Raw genomic sequence first — 16,343 nt, forward strand, 5'->3', positions numbered from 1 at the left:
AATTAAATCTTACAGCGGTATCTTAACTCACGTTTTAATAAAGATTTATTTGTAACCGATTAACATATTTAATATGTTTATACAATTGGTTGCCGCCCTTTTGATTGGCATCACAGACGCGATATGTGAGTCATGTTTGTTCACATGTATCGCTTCTCAACCGTGTTGTTCTGCGCCGAGCACTGCATTTAATCAAGATGTAAACATGCTGGGCGCGTTGTTCTTTTAAGTTAGTTGGCACTATATATATATTTATCCCACTTTTACAGCGAATTCGGTTGATTAAAGCTACGTTGATTACATTTCTGCTAAAACCACGGCATGAAATGACGTCATTTTTTCGACAAAATGACATCATACATCCAGCGAAATTATCCAGTTAAACTAATTTTGTTTAAATAAAAAGGTTTTCTGAATAAAAAGTGGGATAAACATAATAATAGGTTAGTGTTGATTATAGATCAGGCTTATCATGCTCGGCACGAAAACCAAGAAGCACTCGCCAAGGCTCGTGCTTTTTGCTTTCTAAGCCTCGCTTGATAAACCTGATCTATTATCAACACTAGCATATTATTCTCTATATAAGATTTTGATAAACTAGTATGTAAGATTTATAAATCACAAATTAATATGCAAAACATTTAACTATTTAAAAAATATTTCATTATTCCACTATATCTGCTTACTTTAGTGGCTTGTCTTGTATTGGCATAAAGGTCAGACAATTTAAGGCAGGGGCGTTATACCTCTGTAAATATAATGTCTTTGATTAGATAACATTTAATGACATTTATAGTACATCCGACACATGCGGGATCAAATTCGTTCGTGGTTTCTATCTGTTCACTTAGTTAAGTCACGACATAGCAGCGTTTTCATATTTAGCAAAGCGCCTTGCAATGTTATACGTTGAATAATGTCTTGCGTTATGGTTGACGCATTTTTTGTGTTGAGTTGTGCAATTTTGTTGTTGGATTATGCAAGTGAGTTGGTTGTTTTTCATAGACCTATTATAGTGGCATTGGTTGGTAACAAGCTAAGTTATTAAAACTGCTATACAGGAACATTATGGGAACAATACCAGTTTTAACATGTTTTTAAACACAACACATCTTCTGTTTTAACAAATGTTAATCACTGATTAAGTATTAACATTAAACAAGTAGCTCACTTATTAGTTAAGTGAATATTTTAAGAGATATTACAAATGCCCAAAAATAGTTGTCGGCACACAACGGATTCGATTAGTTTAAGATTACATTTCATTTACATGTCTTTTCTGTTTACTTATGCATATAATTATATAAAAGCAACTATTATTGCTTCAATATTTTTTAATTTTCGATCTAAAGCGATGTCCTCAAATCTGGAAAATGTATATGTGAGGTTGTTTTGCATCGTTAAATATAGCGTTCGTCAAAATGGTAGTAATAGCAGTTACAAATATGGACATGAAAGAACATCCGACGAGTTGGGAATGCAAAAGGCTGAATCGTTTTTATAATCAGAGCCAACGATTCCCCATATGCATATCGATAAGAACAACATTAAATGTTGACTTTCTTCGTTAAAATTAATATCGAGATTTCATTTTATTTGTGTACGCTTAATGTCATGTAAGACACCTATTACGATCGTTTACGCGAACTCTCAGGGTTTTCGACACTCTTTTAGGATCTCATCAGCCACTACCGACATGCGGACAGTGACATCTGAAACAATAATAGGCGCCGCTGCTATTTATTTAATATTTATACGCCCAGCTGTTTACACACGATAGCGGCGTGTGACAGCGTAATTCTGCCTTTCAAGATAAGAACCAAATTGGGTTGATTGTATAAGTATGTCAATTTATTTGCAAAACAAATTAGAGGAAATATTTTATTGCAACGATGTATTGTTGAAATTCATGTTGTTTCCATTTCATAATTCAAAACAATCCACATATTTAAAGTAAAAATATAATTGTTTATATGATAGCATTAATGCTCCAATACTGACTTAATGCATTGTCGGACTTTACAATGTCAATCATATAATTGAAAATCTGTACTACAAAGTATGCATCAGACAAGTTCTGGCAGACGATAAATATCATAGTTGTTTGTGTATACCAAAGCCTTTAAAACCTATCTCCGAAGCGGTTTATTGCAGATACTTTTGACACTAAAACACTTAAATGATTTGTTTTATATGCGATGTGCTCGTCAGTTTTTTGGCGATCATCTTTTCATTTTTCCAAATGATTACAGAAAAAAATGCGATAATAATGTGATAAATATGATAAATACAATACCATGTTTGTGTTGAACGGCACCAATTTTTTTATAAACAAAATGTATTCCATCCTATATTTCTCCATGCTTCGACGGCTTCGAAGGCACTTATGTTTTTTCCGTACTTCATTCACGAATATAATGCAAGATATCTGCCATTTTGTTATTATATTCAATTCTACCCTATATTATTTTTGGAATATATAGATTGGTTACTTTAAATGTAGTGGGGACGTTGTATTTTACTTAACAAACTTAAATGATGTAGCAGTACAAGGTTATATTTAAGAATATATGTGCTCAGGGTGCATGATCAACGGGGTTCACATGGGGTTTACACACGGGCTGGACAGAATGTAAAGATTGTTGTTTAATGTTCACGAAATACATTTCCAAAAATCTTAAGTGCATAAAAGAAAGTTTTTCTTGCAGTTTGTTCCGATATATTATAATTTAAGAATAAATCATTGAATACGTCTGAAATCGGTGACAAAATAACAAGTTGCGTGTAGCATAAAAGTGTAAAGGAATGCTGTACACATCGAATTTTTGAACAAGAACACAGGCTTATTAAAAAAGTAATTCGGATGTATTTCACATTGCCATAAGCAGCACAAAATGTATTTCATGTAATAGTTGAAATTCTAATGAAAATGTGTTATTAAAAGTTATTTGAAAAAAAAACACCACTTACCGGTGTGTGTACATCCCTTAATTTTTAATTGTGAACCCCACACAGTCACGTGATCCTGCACCCTGGTTCTGTACAGAGCGAATGTCTAGCAAGGTTAAGATGACCAATTGACGTGTGTGTGGCACTTTACACGTTGGTGGAGATGGATGCAGTATACATTTTTAGATATTTTATTTATAAATGATTTGTTATGAGGAAGTGGGGAGGATTGAAATACTTATTGTACACATTTTAGTAACATTCTTGTTAATTGTCAATTAAAATCCTTTACTTACAATATAAACTATGTTTACAAGGTGAGCTGTGCGATTTATGAATAGCTTCCGTCCTCGCACGTCTTTGCCATACTACATCGATTTTAGCCCCATGTAAATGCAATTTAAGCAGAATGTCTATATTGACAATATCTTTCCGAATTCAAATGTTGTCAAAGTAGAACTGAAAAGTAGCTGCCCATGAAGGATATTGTTACATTTTCAGTATTTGTACTCGATCATCAATCTTGATGAAATATGATCGGTATGTGTATATTAACCATATCTAGGACCAATTTCGAACTTTGGTCAAGTTCGATGAAATAGAACACCTTGTACTACATATTTGAAACCTTGTTATTATTCTAGAACACACCGTTTGTGATTCCATATTGATAAAATTCGGTAAGAAGTTCAATCTGTATACTACTCAGCCTAATTTCAAAATTATGTCAAGTGTGGTCGTAAACTTGAACCCAAAGTCAAATATTAGAAAAAGTATGTTTTCACTTCACAATTGGGATGTTAATAGAAACCATATATAAGCTGAGTTCGAATAAAAGCCGCATGCAGTTAAAAACAAGGTCACCACGTCCAATCGGCGATAATTGTCGTATCACTTTAGATCCAGCATGGTCCACTTGTTTCACATTAGTTCACGAGTGACTGCTGGTTTGAGTAAACGCCAATAAACTTGCTTTAAATCCTCAACATTACGTAAGTTCAGGCTTTGAATGACCACTTTAGAAATGCAATCCAGACATTTTATCGGATCAAAATGTAGAATGTAGTCTAAATTAATGTCAATCCATATTTAAAACACGCAATCAATAATCATTTATTGTGATAATTAAAACGTCACTCTTTTAGAATTTATTTTTTACGGAATGTTTGCAATAGAGAAACAAAGCAGCACATTGAATGGTACATTAAGCAATATACAGCTACGACATTGGTAGTGTATACGTTACTCTATTAACCTTAATTAACCATCTAAAACTGATGAACTAAGTCATTTTTACTATTTGTAAAATGTAATTTAAACCGTGTTTTAGTTCAGGCACGCATGCTTCAGATTTAATTTTTGGTTATAATAATAATTATAAGTATCAGTGTAAATATAACGCTCGTCGTTTGCGTGAGTTTCGTTTCAGTGTGAAAGTATAACAGGCATGCGGATGTTGCAGAGGTTGAAAGATCGCATAATTTATAGGTCGTCATATTTCTGCGGTGTCTTTTGCTTATAGTTTCACCTATTGCCTACGATGTTCAATGACTGTTCTTGGTGCCGATGAACAGCTACTGATTTGAACTTAATGTGTCGTAAAATAGCTGCAAGTATAATTAGATTGCTTACGTCATGTGTGATGCTTTTTCTTGATGCAAATATATTAAAAGATTGACTTATTTGCAGGTGGTGATGTCTGTCTTGCCTGTACAGATTCACCTGTTACTCGAGAATGTCTTTACACAATGACATGTGAATCACACGAGGTACATATTTTAAATGTCATATTAACTGTACTGAAATATGTCTTATGCGAAGCAGTCATCCCCAATCATCATGTCGAATAATAAACATCTAATACAGAACAATGTGCAACATGTTACATTTATTGCATATTGTTGTCATCCGTTTAAAACAGTCAACGTTGACTATTATGAACTATGTGGTATTTGGGCTTTTTTATAGCACAAACCAATTATTTTTGTACCATCGACAATGTTCATACGTAAGTTAACGTATCAATAGCCAATCAACATACTTGAAATGAAAATTAAAGAATGATCTAAATAGTTTACCTTATGGAAAACAACTAACTGTATTTTGCATATTTTTTTAAAATATGCGCGTTATATTGTATTTACTTTGTGTTTTGAAACTAAAGAGTTGCTATGCTGACGCATTTGAGAATCCAAATGGTGACATCGTTTTCAATTTGGGCTGTCGGGATAGACAAGTAAGTAGAGCTAATATTTCACAAGCAATGTCATTCTACAACCTCAAGAAAATTATACTGTTTGTACATGGTAAATCTTGTATAAACTTTTTGTTTTAATAGAGTTGCGGGTTTAAATCGAACTTTCTGTCCTGGTAATGCTTAGAATGAGGTATCACTCCTTTATATTCTATTATAAGTAACGTAATTCAATAAAATTAATTATCTAATAGTATTTGTAATATAATATGAGTACTGTCACGCAGTGATCGCTATGCTATATAATGTCGAATAACAACGATTATAATTTAATATAAGAAATTATGATGAAGTATTATACTATATATTTCTTATTAATGCAGTGCAACTTTTTCACCGTATACAAATATCGTTTTCATAAGCTCTGTGGCTCTTTCGGCAAACGCGAAGTGGTAACCCGATCCAACGGTAATACGCAGCTGTGCGCTCAGTGTTGCTTTGGAAACCTTTGCAACGCTGCCCTCTGTGGACAAACTGGTATTCCGATGACCTCACTGTATTAAGTCTGTGGCCTTCTTTAATACCTGCGGAGCAATATTATGTATTGAATGCTATTAATTTACTTCATTATGACTAGTTAATGACTCAACAAAGACTGCTATTGCACTGTCTGAAATTTATTTGATTTGAGAGTTTTGAATGACAACCAGATATGTGTAAATATTCATCAGACGTTGACAACTCAGTTTTCAATTCCTTACTATGTATGTTATGTTTAAAGTTGACAAATGTTTTTTCAATAAGCTGGTTTTAATAAACTACCACCACAGGCATACTCACGGGCTTTAACGCAACTTTGAATTATGTTTTTTTTACTGTTTTATATATCTAGATCTAAAATAACATTAAAAAAAACGCGATCGCAGCATTTGCTTCCCATGCTAATGTCAAACTGCCTTCTTCACCCCTCCTTCCCCTCAGGACTGCCCTCTGTTGGCCCCGTGTGTTTTAAGTGTGATCAGGCCAACACACCGAGCTCGTGCAACACGATAGCGCTATGTGGAAGGGATGACGTACGTCTCATTTAACATGTTTTCGTTGTAAGGGTTTCTGTTACAAAATATATTCTCTCATCAAGTGACGCGAGTGTATAGAACATCACATGTTGTTGTTTGCATAATGGATTTATCGTGTTTCATCGCGCTTTAAACACTGTTTTGCAGTTTAAAGTTTTGAATATTTAGCCGTATAATTAAGCATGTAGGACTATTTGAACACGTTGAAAACTGGATCTTCTATGGCCTTCCAACAAGAACATAAAATCATGTTTGATATTTATAGTGAGTAATCTCAAGTAAATATAGTATTAACTTTTAGTTGTATAGTAAGATTGAAATGTCCAACATGTCCGCCGTGTGATCTGTCATCCTTTCCTTCATATTTGACAGGTTATTGTTGACTATATTAACATAGTAATACATCAAATTCATACATTAACTACTATATATAATTGTCTTTTTTAAATGTCAACATTAATTGTGCATATATAATTTGTATTGTGTACAGGTATGCCACGTAGAGAAAACCATTGGTTCGCTAACCCACGCTACGCTATACAAGTCAGGATGTCTACACAAAACCGTAAGTGTGAAAATTAATATGTATAATTGGCACTTATATACGGTTGTACATATGATGTTTATGTTCAGTTGAGTGCATGGATATTAGTGTGATGTTTTATCTAAGCTGATTTGTATTGAACCAGATCATCTTCACGTGTATACAACTTTTAATTCAATATTAAACTACGAACAAACTGTTAAAGCAAATTATCTGAAATATGTTATGACAGCATAATGAAAAAAGTGCCATTGGGATTCATGTTTTGCATTGCTCAAAACACGCTTTGTTACCAAAGCTGACTTTTATATTGAATGGTAAATGTGAAACTATAGTAGTGAAGAATTCAATTAAAGATTTTATAAACAGAAACTTGACAATAAGATGTGAGTTTTGGGTTTCGTTAATTTTGTGCTACCGTATTTGAAATGTATATTATCAAGTCAACGTGTTGTTTTTCGATTGCCCAAGAATTGTGATAGACACGCTCAAAGCCTAAGTTTGATTGGAAGGAAGCGATATGACAACACAGTTATGTCAGGTAAGAACCCAACATTATAAAAACATAAACAACACATGTACAAGATTAAAGTACAATTTGTAACTAATCGGTGCGTTTAAATCATTTTGTAAATATTCAGATCTGGGCAATTGTACATTTTACAGACGTCATATATCTCAAAAAGAAACATTTATATATGTAAAAAGCACGCGAACATTCTGAATCAACGCACAATTGAAACAAATTATAGATCTACGATGATTCATATGTTCATATTTATGACTTAAGTGCATACTTATTGAGTATGTACATATATGTATATAATTAATATAGCATTTATTCATTTGGTTATAACCATGTTTAAGTGAATCGCATCGTTTTAATTGTAACACAGTTATTTAGTTCTGTGTGTAAGGGTCAGTTGCGTTAAATCAATTTATGAAATAGCTGCATAAAGTTAAAATTCGATGAAAAATACAACACATTGTTTGATAGGGAACGACTTGCAGATACAGTGTTGTGACTCTAACCTGTGTAACCATGGCAATGGCAGTAGCGTTTCCAGTAGCGCATCGACGACTGGAGCAGTGGCGCCAACACATAGCTCACTCTCAACACGTAAAAATAAATGCAACACTTACGTTTAACGTACGACTACGTGTGGTGTTATGCTTATGAATATAGATTCATACTACACGTGATGTAAGGAAAGGCACATTTTTACACAGCGAAACAACGAGCGTGTCGGTTCAATCCAGTTTAAGATTTCTGCTTCTAATAAATGTTTTAATAACATGGTTATGTTATGATCACAAATGCATGTAATTTTGTTTACAAATATTGTTTTCAGTATATGTTTCATAAAACTGGTGACACTGTTATAAATGTACAAGATCCTACAGAGTGATATTTATTTATTTACATATTTAGGTGGTACGGTTAATACAATGTTACGCGCATAATTTTAATACATATAAGTTCGATCAATTATGGTTTCAAACGTGATTCGTTTATGTTCAAATTGTTTTACATTTCAGAACGAAGCATTTGCTCCACTAATCCTTGTATCCATGGCAGCTGTTTCTCGGCATCAACTGACTACTTTTGTCAATGCGAACAAGGTTGGCAGGGCAAAAATTGCGAACAACGTAAGATGTTTGGTTTAAAGAATGTTATTTCAGTGTTATCAGTCTCTTCGTCTTCGAAGCAAACACATAAGGCATAACACATATTATATAATATTAAATCATAACCTGTGAATTCGAGATAATTATTTAATGTTAAGCACTAGATCCATTGTCATAAAGAAAGGACCGCATCGTAATAATATCAATAGACGTTTGAAAAACCTTGTATGTTACCCTTTCTTGCACTATGCAGAGAATATCTAACCTAGCTTACAAAGTGTGCGTTTAGTTTACAATAACTAAAAAGATAAAGTCAAGAATGAACACAATGGTGCCATTTGATTTTGATTGGTTGCCCAACAGCACATATCCCGACACAATCTAATTTTTTTTTCCAACACATTTTATTTCATGTCTGGTAACACGTACATACAGAACACACGTACATACAGAACATATATGCAATACATATAAAATCGTAAGTTATCTATATAAATATAGATAGTGACATAAATATAGATAGTGACATACAAAGCTATTATCATAATACAGTGGATAAAATCTCTAGTGTATGTTTACCTTACAAGACAAAAATACTTCAATATAATATAGAAATTGAAATATTTTACAAAACATTTGCATTTTCTCTAAATAGTATGCTCAAGAGTGTAAATAAAACTATGTTGATAACAAGATCACAGACAGTATTTCTTTGTTGGAGATTAGATATCGAAATTTTATAAAACATGTGCATTAAATTTCCTCTAAATATTATGCTCTGACATTTAAAGTTTTACAAACTTAGAGCAAACTGAGGAGAGGCTGTAAATAAAAGTGAGTTTCATGTAATTTTGTGTAAGAAAAACACTAAAAAAGTTTTTATAAGAACAGAAGTAAAAAAAAGACATTTTCCAGTATATATACATATCTTAAGTTTTTATAAGTTGTAATAGGCAGATAGGATATGCATTTACAGATGAAAAAAATTGCATAGTAAGCAATATAAGGTACCTTTAATAAAAAACATTTCCCAGATTGTATACAAATATGTGTTAAATGTAACAAGCAAACAGAATTTGCATATTTAAAAGATAAAAGGAATGATGAAAAAAATGCATAGTAAGCAATATAAGGTACCATTAATAAAAAAAACATTTCCCAGAATGTATACAAATATGTATTAAATGTAACAAGCAAATAGAATTTGCATATTCAAAATATAAAAAGAATAGACAAACAAAAATAGGTACATGTAATTGTGATTAACCTACCTATAAGATTACCACTTTGTTCTTTGAATTAAAACCTAGTTTTTGTACAAAGTTGTAAACAAGACAACAATAGCAAACATAAAATTTAAATACTAAGTTTGTTTTACAATGGTAGTAAACAATTCCCATTCACTGTCAAAGGATACTGAATTATTTTAAATTGCTATTTTTCTTAAATTATCATATTCATACTTAATGTATTTTTTGCTCCTGTCATGTTTGGAATTAATTTACTCACTTTACACTTGTACAAGTATAGTTTAATAAACAAAATAACATTATTTAGGGCTCTAGCTGCCTTTGTTAAATACCCAAGGAGAAAAGTTTTCTTATTCATTAAAGGAAATAGTTGTTCTGGTAATATATCATTAAATAATGCTTTAGAAATCTGACATTCCCAGAATAAATTATCTAAATTTTCCTCACTTTGTTTGAAAAAATAACATAATGGGTCATCAGTTATTTTCATTCAATAGACTATTTGTTCCAAGAATCCTATGAATTATTCTGTATTGGAACCACTGAACCTTCACATCATTTGTTATTAAAAAGGGCAGTTCAAAAATACAGTTCCATTCATTTTCATTAATTATGGTATTGAGTTTTATACCCCATTTTACTTTAACTGAAGTTTGTTCATTGTTTCTATTTACAATATTGTATAGTCTTTTAGCACCGGATTACTTTTTTAATATTAGTTGTAATAATGGGGGCAAAAAAGGTTTAATCATGTGTTGAGTGGGACAGGGTACACAATATTTTTTAACAAATTTTTCTATTGCTCTTATTGCCCCAATATAATTTATAAAATTGATTTTCAAATTGTATGTTTCACTCAAATCATCAACAGAAATAAAGGTTCCATTTTTTATTATCACCTATACAGTGAATTCCAGCGTTAAACAATGACTTAAAGAAAACACTTTTATTTCCTATCAATAGATCTGGATTATAAAAAAGTGGATAATTCAACAATTCTTCTGCTTTTACTTCTAATTTACTACAGCATAATGATAACTGCAATAAAAAAGTTTATAAGTATCAAAGTACAGTTGTGATATATATATATATATATATATATATCCTCTTAAGGATTGAATTTTTTGCAACCAGGTTAGTTTCAATGCAAGAATAAATGCATCCAAATTTATCATTTTTAACCTCCTTCACTATACTCCTTTATAATTGTTGAAAACTTTATTTTACTCTGCCCATCCCAAATAAAGTCAAAATAGAAGATTTTATTGAATTTAACATGGTATTGGGTGGGTTAGGCAGTGACATGAACAAGTGATTGAATAATGACAAATTAAGTGTTTTCACAATAACAATCTTGCCAATTGGTGTTAAATTTCTTCTTTTCCAATTTTTCAGGATATTTTCAATTTTAACAATTTTCTCAGTGTAATTTATTTGAAATATTTTTTACAGGTCAACATAAAAATTTATTCCAAGCAGTTTAAAGCTGTTTTGCATCCAATTTAATTTCCATTTTGTTTTTATGGTATAATAACTTATTTTTGTTTACCAATCCATACAACATTAGTTTTATCAAAATTAACATTAAGACCTGAAATATTTGAAAAATCTTGTATAACAGTTAGTGTTTCATTTAATGATTGTTCGGTACCATCTAATAAAATAGTAGTATCGTCTGCAAATTGGGATAATTTATGTTCAATTCCTTGTATTGTTATACCTTTTATATTTTTGTTATCTCTCAATACATGTGACAGAATTTCAGCGCAGAGGATAAAAATATAACATGAGAGGGAATCTCCTTGCCTGCAGCCCCTTTCAATAGGGAAAAAGTTAGACAAGTAGCCACACTGGGAAACAGCCGACTTAGAATATTTATATAAAATCTCAAACCAACGCTTTATGTCAGGACAAAAATTTAAAAAAGAAAGTGTATTTTGTACAAAAGACCACGACAATGAATCAAACGTCTTTTCAAAGTCTATTAGGAGAAGTAAACCTGGGATCTCGTTAACTTCAGTATAGTGCATAATGTCATAAATTAACCTTGTATTTTCCCCTATGTATCTCCCTTTAATGAAACCAGTCTGGTCGTTATGAATTAACTTGTCCATAAATAATTTAAATTTATAAGCTATTACTCCTGATGCAATTTTGTAAAAAGAATTTAAAAGAGTTATAGGGCGCCAATTTTGTATAAAAAGCCTACATTCATCACCCTTTGGAATACATGTTATTATACCTTGAATTTGTGTTACAAATAAATTTCCACATTCAAAAGCTTCATTTAAGGCTCTTACAACAAAGGTACCTTTTTTTTCCAGAACATTTTATAAAAATCTGCATTGAAGCCAAAACTTCCTGGGCTTTTATTATTTGACATATTTTTAAAACTTTTGAAGCTTCATCTAAAGTTATGATACCTTCAATTGAACTGGACTCTGTCTGGTTTAAATTTCGACAAATAATTCCCTTTATATAGTTATTAAAGTTTCAATTTTACATCCATTATTTTGCTTATATAGAGACTGATAATAAGATGCTATTGTATTTAGTATACATGTTTGGTCATTTATTTCACTATTATCTTCATTTTTTAGTTCATATATTGTTTTTGTTATTTCATTTTTTTTTCTAGGCTGCAAAAATATTTAGATGGCTTTTCACCTTGTAAAGTCCACTGAAATTTGGATCTGATCATACATCCTTTTAACTGTGTGCTCTAAATATTTTTCATTTCAGATTTCAAATTTTCTAGTTCTTCGATATTTTCACTTGAAAAGTTTTCTTCCAATTCTTTAATTCTAGATAATAATTTGTTTTCTATAAGTTTTGTTTCTTTTTTTATATAAGACCCATATGAAATAGATTTGCCCCTTAGTTCCATCAGCAGAGTTTCTAGAAAAAGTTGATCACTTATAGTAAACTGTAATTCGATATCAGGAACTTCATGAATATTTTTAAAATTGTAAATGGGAAGAGCATATTGAATGTTAGTTTCATCAATTTTGTTGTTTATTTCTTGAACATAAACAATGTCTGACAGTAGAGAATTATTGTGTTTCCAAAGACCTGATTTATGAGAAAAAAATATATAGGCTAGGTTTAGTGTTATTATTGAGTGGTCACATTGAAGACTAGGTTAAATTTCAGTGGATTTAACGTTTTTCAAAAAATCACATGTGATTAAAAATAGATCCAGCCTAACTTGTTGTATTGAATTTGTTCTACGCCAGATAAATCTTTTTTTTACTGATTATAATGCCGGAAGGGATCTACAAGATTGTAGCAATTTATAAAATCTAAGACTTTATTGCGAGCCTTTGGGTTATTAATATTTTTGTAATTATAATAATCTACTTCAGGATCAAAAACGAGGTAAAATTCACCACATATAAGAAAAGAATCATTTCCAAGTATTTCAATAATTTCAAAGATATCAGTAAAAAAAAGAGGGGGAGTCAGTATTTGGCCCATATAAAGATAACAATGTAAAGCGGTATGCATTAACAGAAATTTCAATTGCAAAAAAATACCATTGGAATCAGCAACAGAGTTATGTATTTTATAATCTGTGCAATTGGATATAAAAATACCTGTTCCCCTGGAGTTAGCAGAACCATAGCTCAAAAAGCATTCTGATCCCCATTCAGAATAAATGGTTTTGTACATATCAAGGGTAAAATGTGTGTCCTGCAGACAATATATATTTGCATTTAACTCTTATAAGTAATTAAAAACCTTAAGCCTCTTTAATTCCCTATTTATACCTCTACAGTTTAAAGAAAAAATATTAAGATTACAAGTCATTTGGTGGAAGTAAGATTAAAATTGCAAAAATCCATATCCCAAGCCTTAAGTTGTAATAAATATTACACACGGTGATAATACTATAGACATAAAAAACAACATAGAAAACAAAAAGGAAACAAGTTTTAATAAATACATGTATATACAGTTGTACTGGGTGTAGTCAGTACAATGGTTGACTGGCCCCATGACTGGAAGAGAATGATCTGAAATTATATACAGGTATCATAAATCGTTATAATGGATTTTTTTAACTACACAAATAATATTTCTTCCATGTAGTATCTGCAAATGGCCTATTTTACCACTTCCAAATATTAATATGAGTCCTGAATTATCTTACTCAAAAGAATGTTCAACAAGGAATTGGTTATGACCAATGCTTAATCTAGATAGTGATAATTGGCATTTTATTAACATCTAAACATAAACGAAAACGAAATATGTTGAAATGTTAAAATGCTGCTTGATAGTGTGTATAAGCTTAAGTATTACTAATTAAAATTAATTAATTTTTATAACACAGATTTAGTCTATTCAAATCAGAATTTTAGTAATCAAAAAAAGTTCAGTAAAACAGGATAATGAAGTGAAGACCAAGATAAATAGGTTACAAAACGGTATAGATTAGCAAAAGGACGGTACATTGTATTTAGCAAATGTTTTTTTACTTTTATAAAATGTTTTGGTGTTTATAAGACAAAAACGACAACACTACACAATACCAATTATTATCCCTTAACATAACTCGAGAAAAATTGACCAAGTAAATCATCCAATCTGTAAACGGACATATTAAATAGCAAAGGTGTGATAAGTATAAAAAAAAAACAAGATAAAATACAAAACAATATTGATTAGAAAATGGATGGTATATTGTATTTAGCAAATGTATCTCTTACATTTATTACTTTTTTGATGTTTATAAGACGAACACGACAACAATTCACAATACTTATCCCTTAACATTACTCGAGAAAAATTGACCAAATAAATCACCCAACTTTGTAAACAGACATATTAAACAGCAAAGGCATGATAACAAAGAATTGTATCATTATTTTAAGTAGCATTTAAAAACGACCTTGTGGATATTCAGATATAAACCAAATATACAGAGGTTCATTTAATGCTAAACTTTAATATTCTCACGTCGTAAAATTTATCAAATCGGTAAACCGGTAGTATACCGACATAGAAAATACCCTTATCTATTATAACTATACTCCCTGTTAATTACGTTTACGTTTTCTGTGCAATTTTATCTGTGTTTGATATGGTAAAAAGTTTATTTCATGGCATCTTTTTATCTAGGGGAAGTAACTTCTTAAATTTAGTCACTATATAAAAGGTTACACATTACCAATATATACATATATATATTTATATTCGGTATCAAATGTTACTTATATATAAATTGTATGCTGTATTGTATAGTAAACATACTTGAACGTGTTTGTATGATGTTAGGAGGTTGTTCAGAATGCGGATAAGAGTGTGTTACAGCTTGCCTGTTGTGCATAATCTAAGTTAATTCAATGCTGTTGTCGTTTTACATGCACACTGTTTTATATTTTGACTATTATCGTAATTATTTAGCTGAAGCATGTTTAGAGTGTTTACTTATAACAGCTATTGCTGATGTTGTATTTTAGACCAAGGCCCATGCACAGGAAGCCCGTGTATCCATGGCAGATGTTTTGAAAGCAGCACCGACTACGCTTGTCAGTGTGAGAATGGCTGGCAGGGGAAGAACTGTGATCAAAGTAGGTTAAACAATGTACATACAAATATAACATTTATAGGAATGATATTGCATAAAACAATTTAAAAAATGCAACTCTGAAAACCATTCCGATAATTGCCGAAATATCCTTATTTTAGGGAGGTCGATTTTGTATACCTATAGATAAATGAAGAATACATAGTTGGTGACTTTGGTGATAATGTGATATCAAAAAGAGTCCAAAATGGCGTAGGGAATTATGGAATCATATATAATAGTTATTTTTCCACTCGTTTATGAAACATTGTTAAAACACTTCACCATGAGAGTATAATAAACCAAACCGCAAATATTTAGCAATTTACAGTGCAGCACAATATGCGAATATGAGACAGCAATCTAGATGCAATCTGGAATTATGACATTATATAAGACATTTTATCAAACAGCGAATATCGAAGTGAGAACGTATTGCTTATCGTGCGAGTACACATACAAAGTTAAATGTTATCCATTAACACACTCAGACAGCAAACTGCAGACTACATGAACAGTTGGTTTCAAAAGTAAACAATCAACAACAGACATAATAATTTTACCTTAAACGATTGAATTCTAAAGAAGTGGGTCGTAGATCGACTTTGTTTACCATAAAAGTATGCATTCAATATAGAAATACTGACGATTACTTTGGAGAAAGTTGGGATGATAAACTGGGATGAGAAACTCAACTTTCAGGAGTAGCATTTGTAATTATTGCCTTGTGTTGTTATGACGAATTCGATCAGATGCATATCGTATTTTGAAGTTTGACGAAAGATTTATAAAATTAATGGCTGCAAGCAACGTACAATATGGTGTGCATCACTGTTGCAAACACAAAGAAAATGAAAGCTCGAAAATTATTGAACTTTTTTATCACAATGGATGATTGTAGATTTTATAATAATTCATTTGCACATGCACGTGATTGTTTTAAGGTAACTGTTACGATGGTGATTGTTGAAAGATTATTTATTGGCTTTGTTTTACAAAACGCTAGTTGCTTGTTTCCTGGTCAAAACTGTTGACATCATTTTAGTTCATCAACGATGCTCAAACCTTTCGACCTTTCGATCGATCTTTGTGTTCCTTTTAAAGCCTCTATAACGCTCAAAATCAACGA

General features: G+C 31.2%; 1 protein-coding gene across 1 annotated transcript; it reads left to right on the forward strand.

Annotated features, from left to right (window-relative positions):
* Positions 1–4,639: 4,639 nt before the first annotated feature.
* On the forward strand, positions 4,640–15,728 carry LOC127854497 (neurogenic locus notch homolog protein 1-like). The gene is made up of 8 exons (XM_052389562.1): positions 4,640–4,718; positions 5,114–5,185; positions 5,566–5,680; positions 6,125–6,216; positions 6,710–6,784; positions 7,235–7,304; positions 15,108–15,218; positions 15,706–15,728. Exons 1-8 carry the CDS (start codon positions 4,698–4,700, stop codon positions 15,726–15,728), a joined length of 579 nt encoding a protein of 192 aa, XP_052245522.1. The 5' UTR covers positions 4,640–4,697.
* Positions 15,729–16,343: the final 615 nt, after the last annotated feature.

The sequence above is a fragment of the Dreissena polymorpha genome, chromosome 13 (genome assembly GCF_020536995.1).
Source record: "Dreissena polymorpha isolate Duluth1 chromosome 13, UMN_Dpol_1.0, whole genome shotgun sequence".
NCBI classification, from domain to species: Eukaryota; Metazoa; Mollusca; class Bivalvia; order Myida; family Dreissenidae; genus Dreissena; species Dreissena polymorpha.

Bases quoted from the DNA above. Each gene is read 5' to 3' on its own strand.
- LOC127854497 (XM_052389562.1), top strand. From the start codon at position 4,698: ATGACATGTGAATCACACGAG. The intron at 4,719-5,113 runs GTACATATTTTA...TTGAAACTAAAG, and splicing joins TGACATGTGAATCACACGAG to AGTTGCTATGCTGACGCATT. The intron at 15,219-15,705 runs GTAGGTTAAACA...TAACACACTCAG, and splicing joins GGGGAAGAACTGTGATCAAA to ACAGCAAACTGCAGACTACA.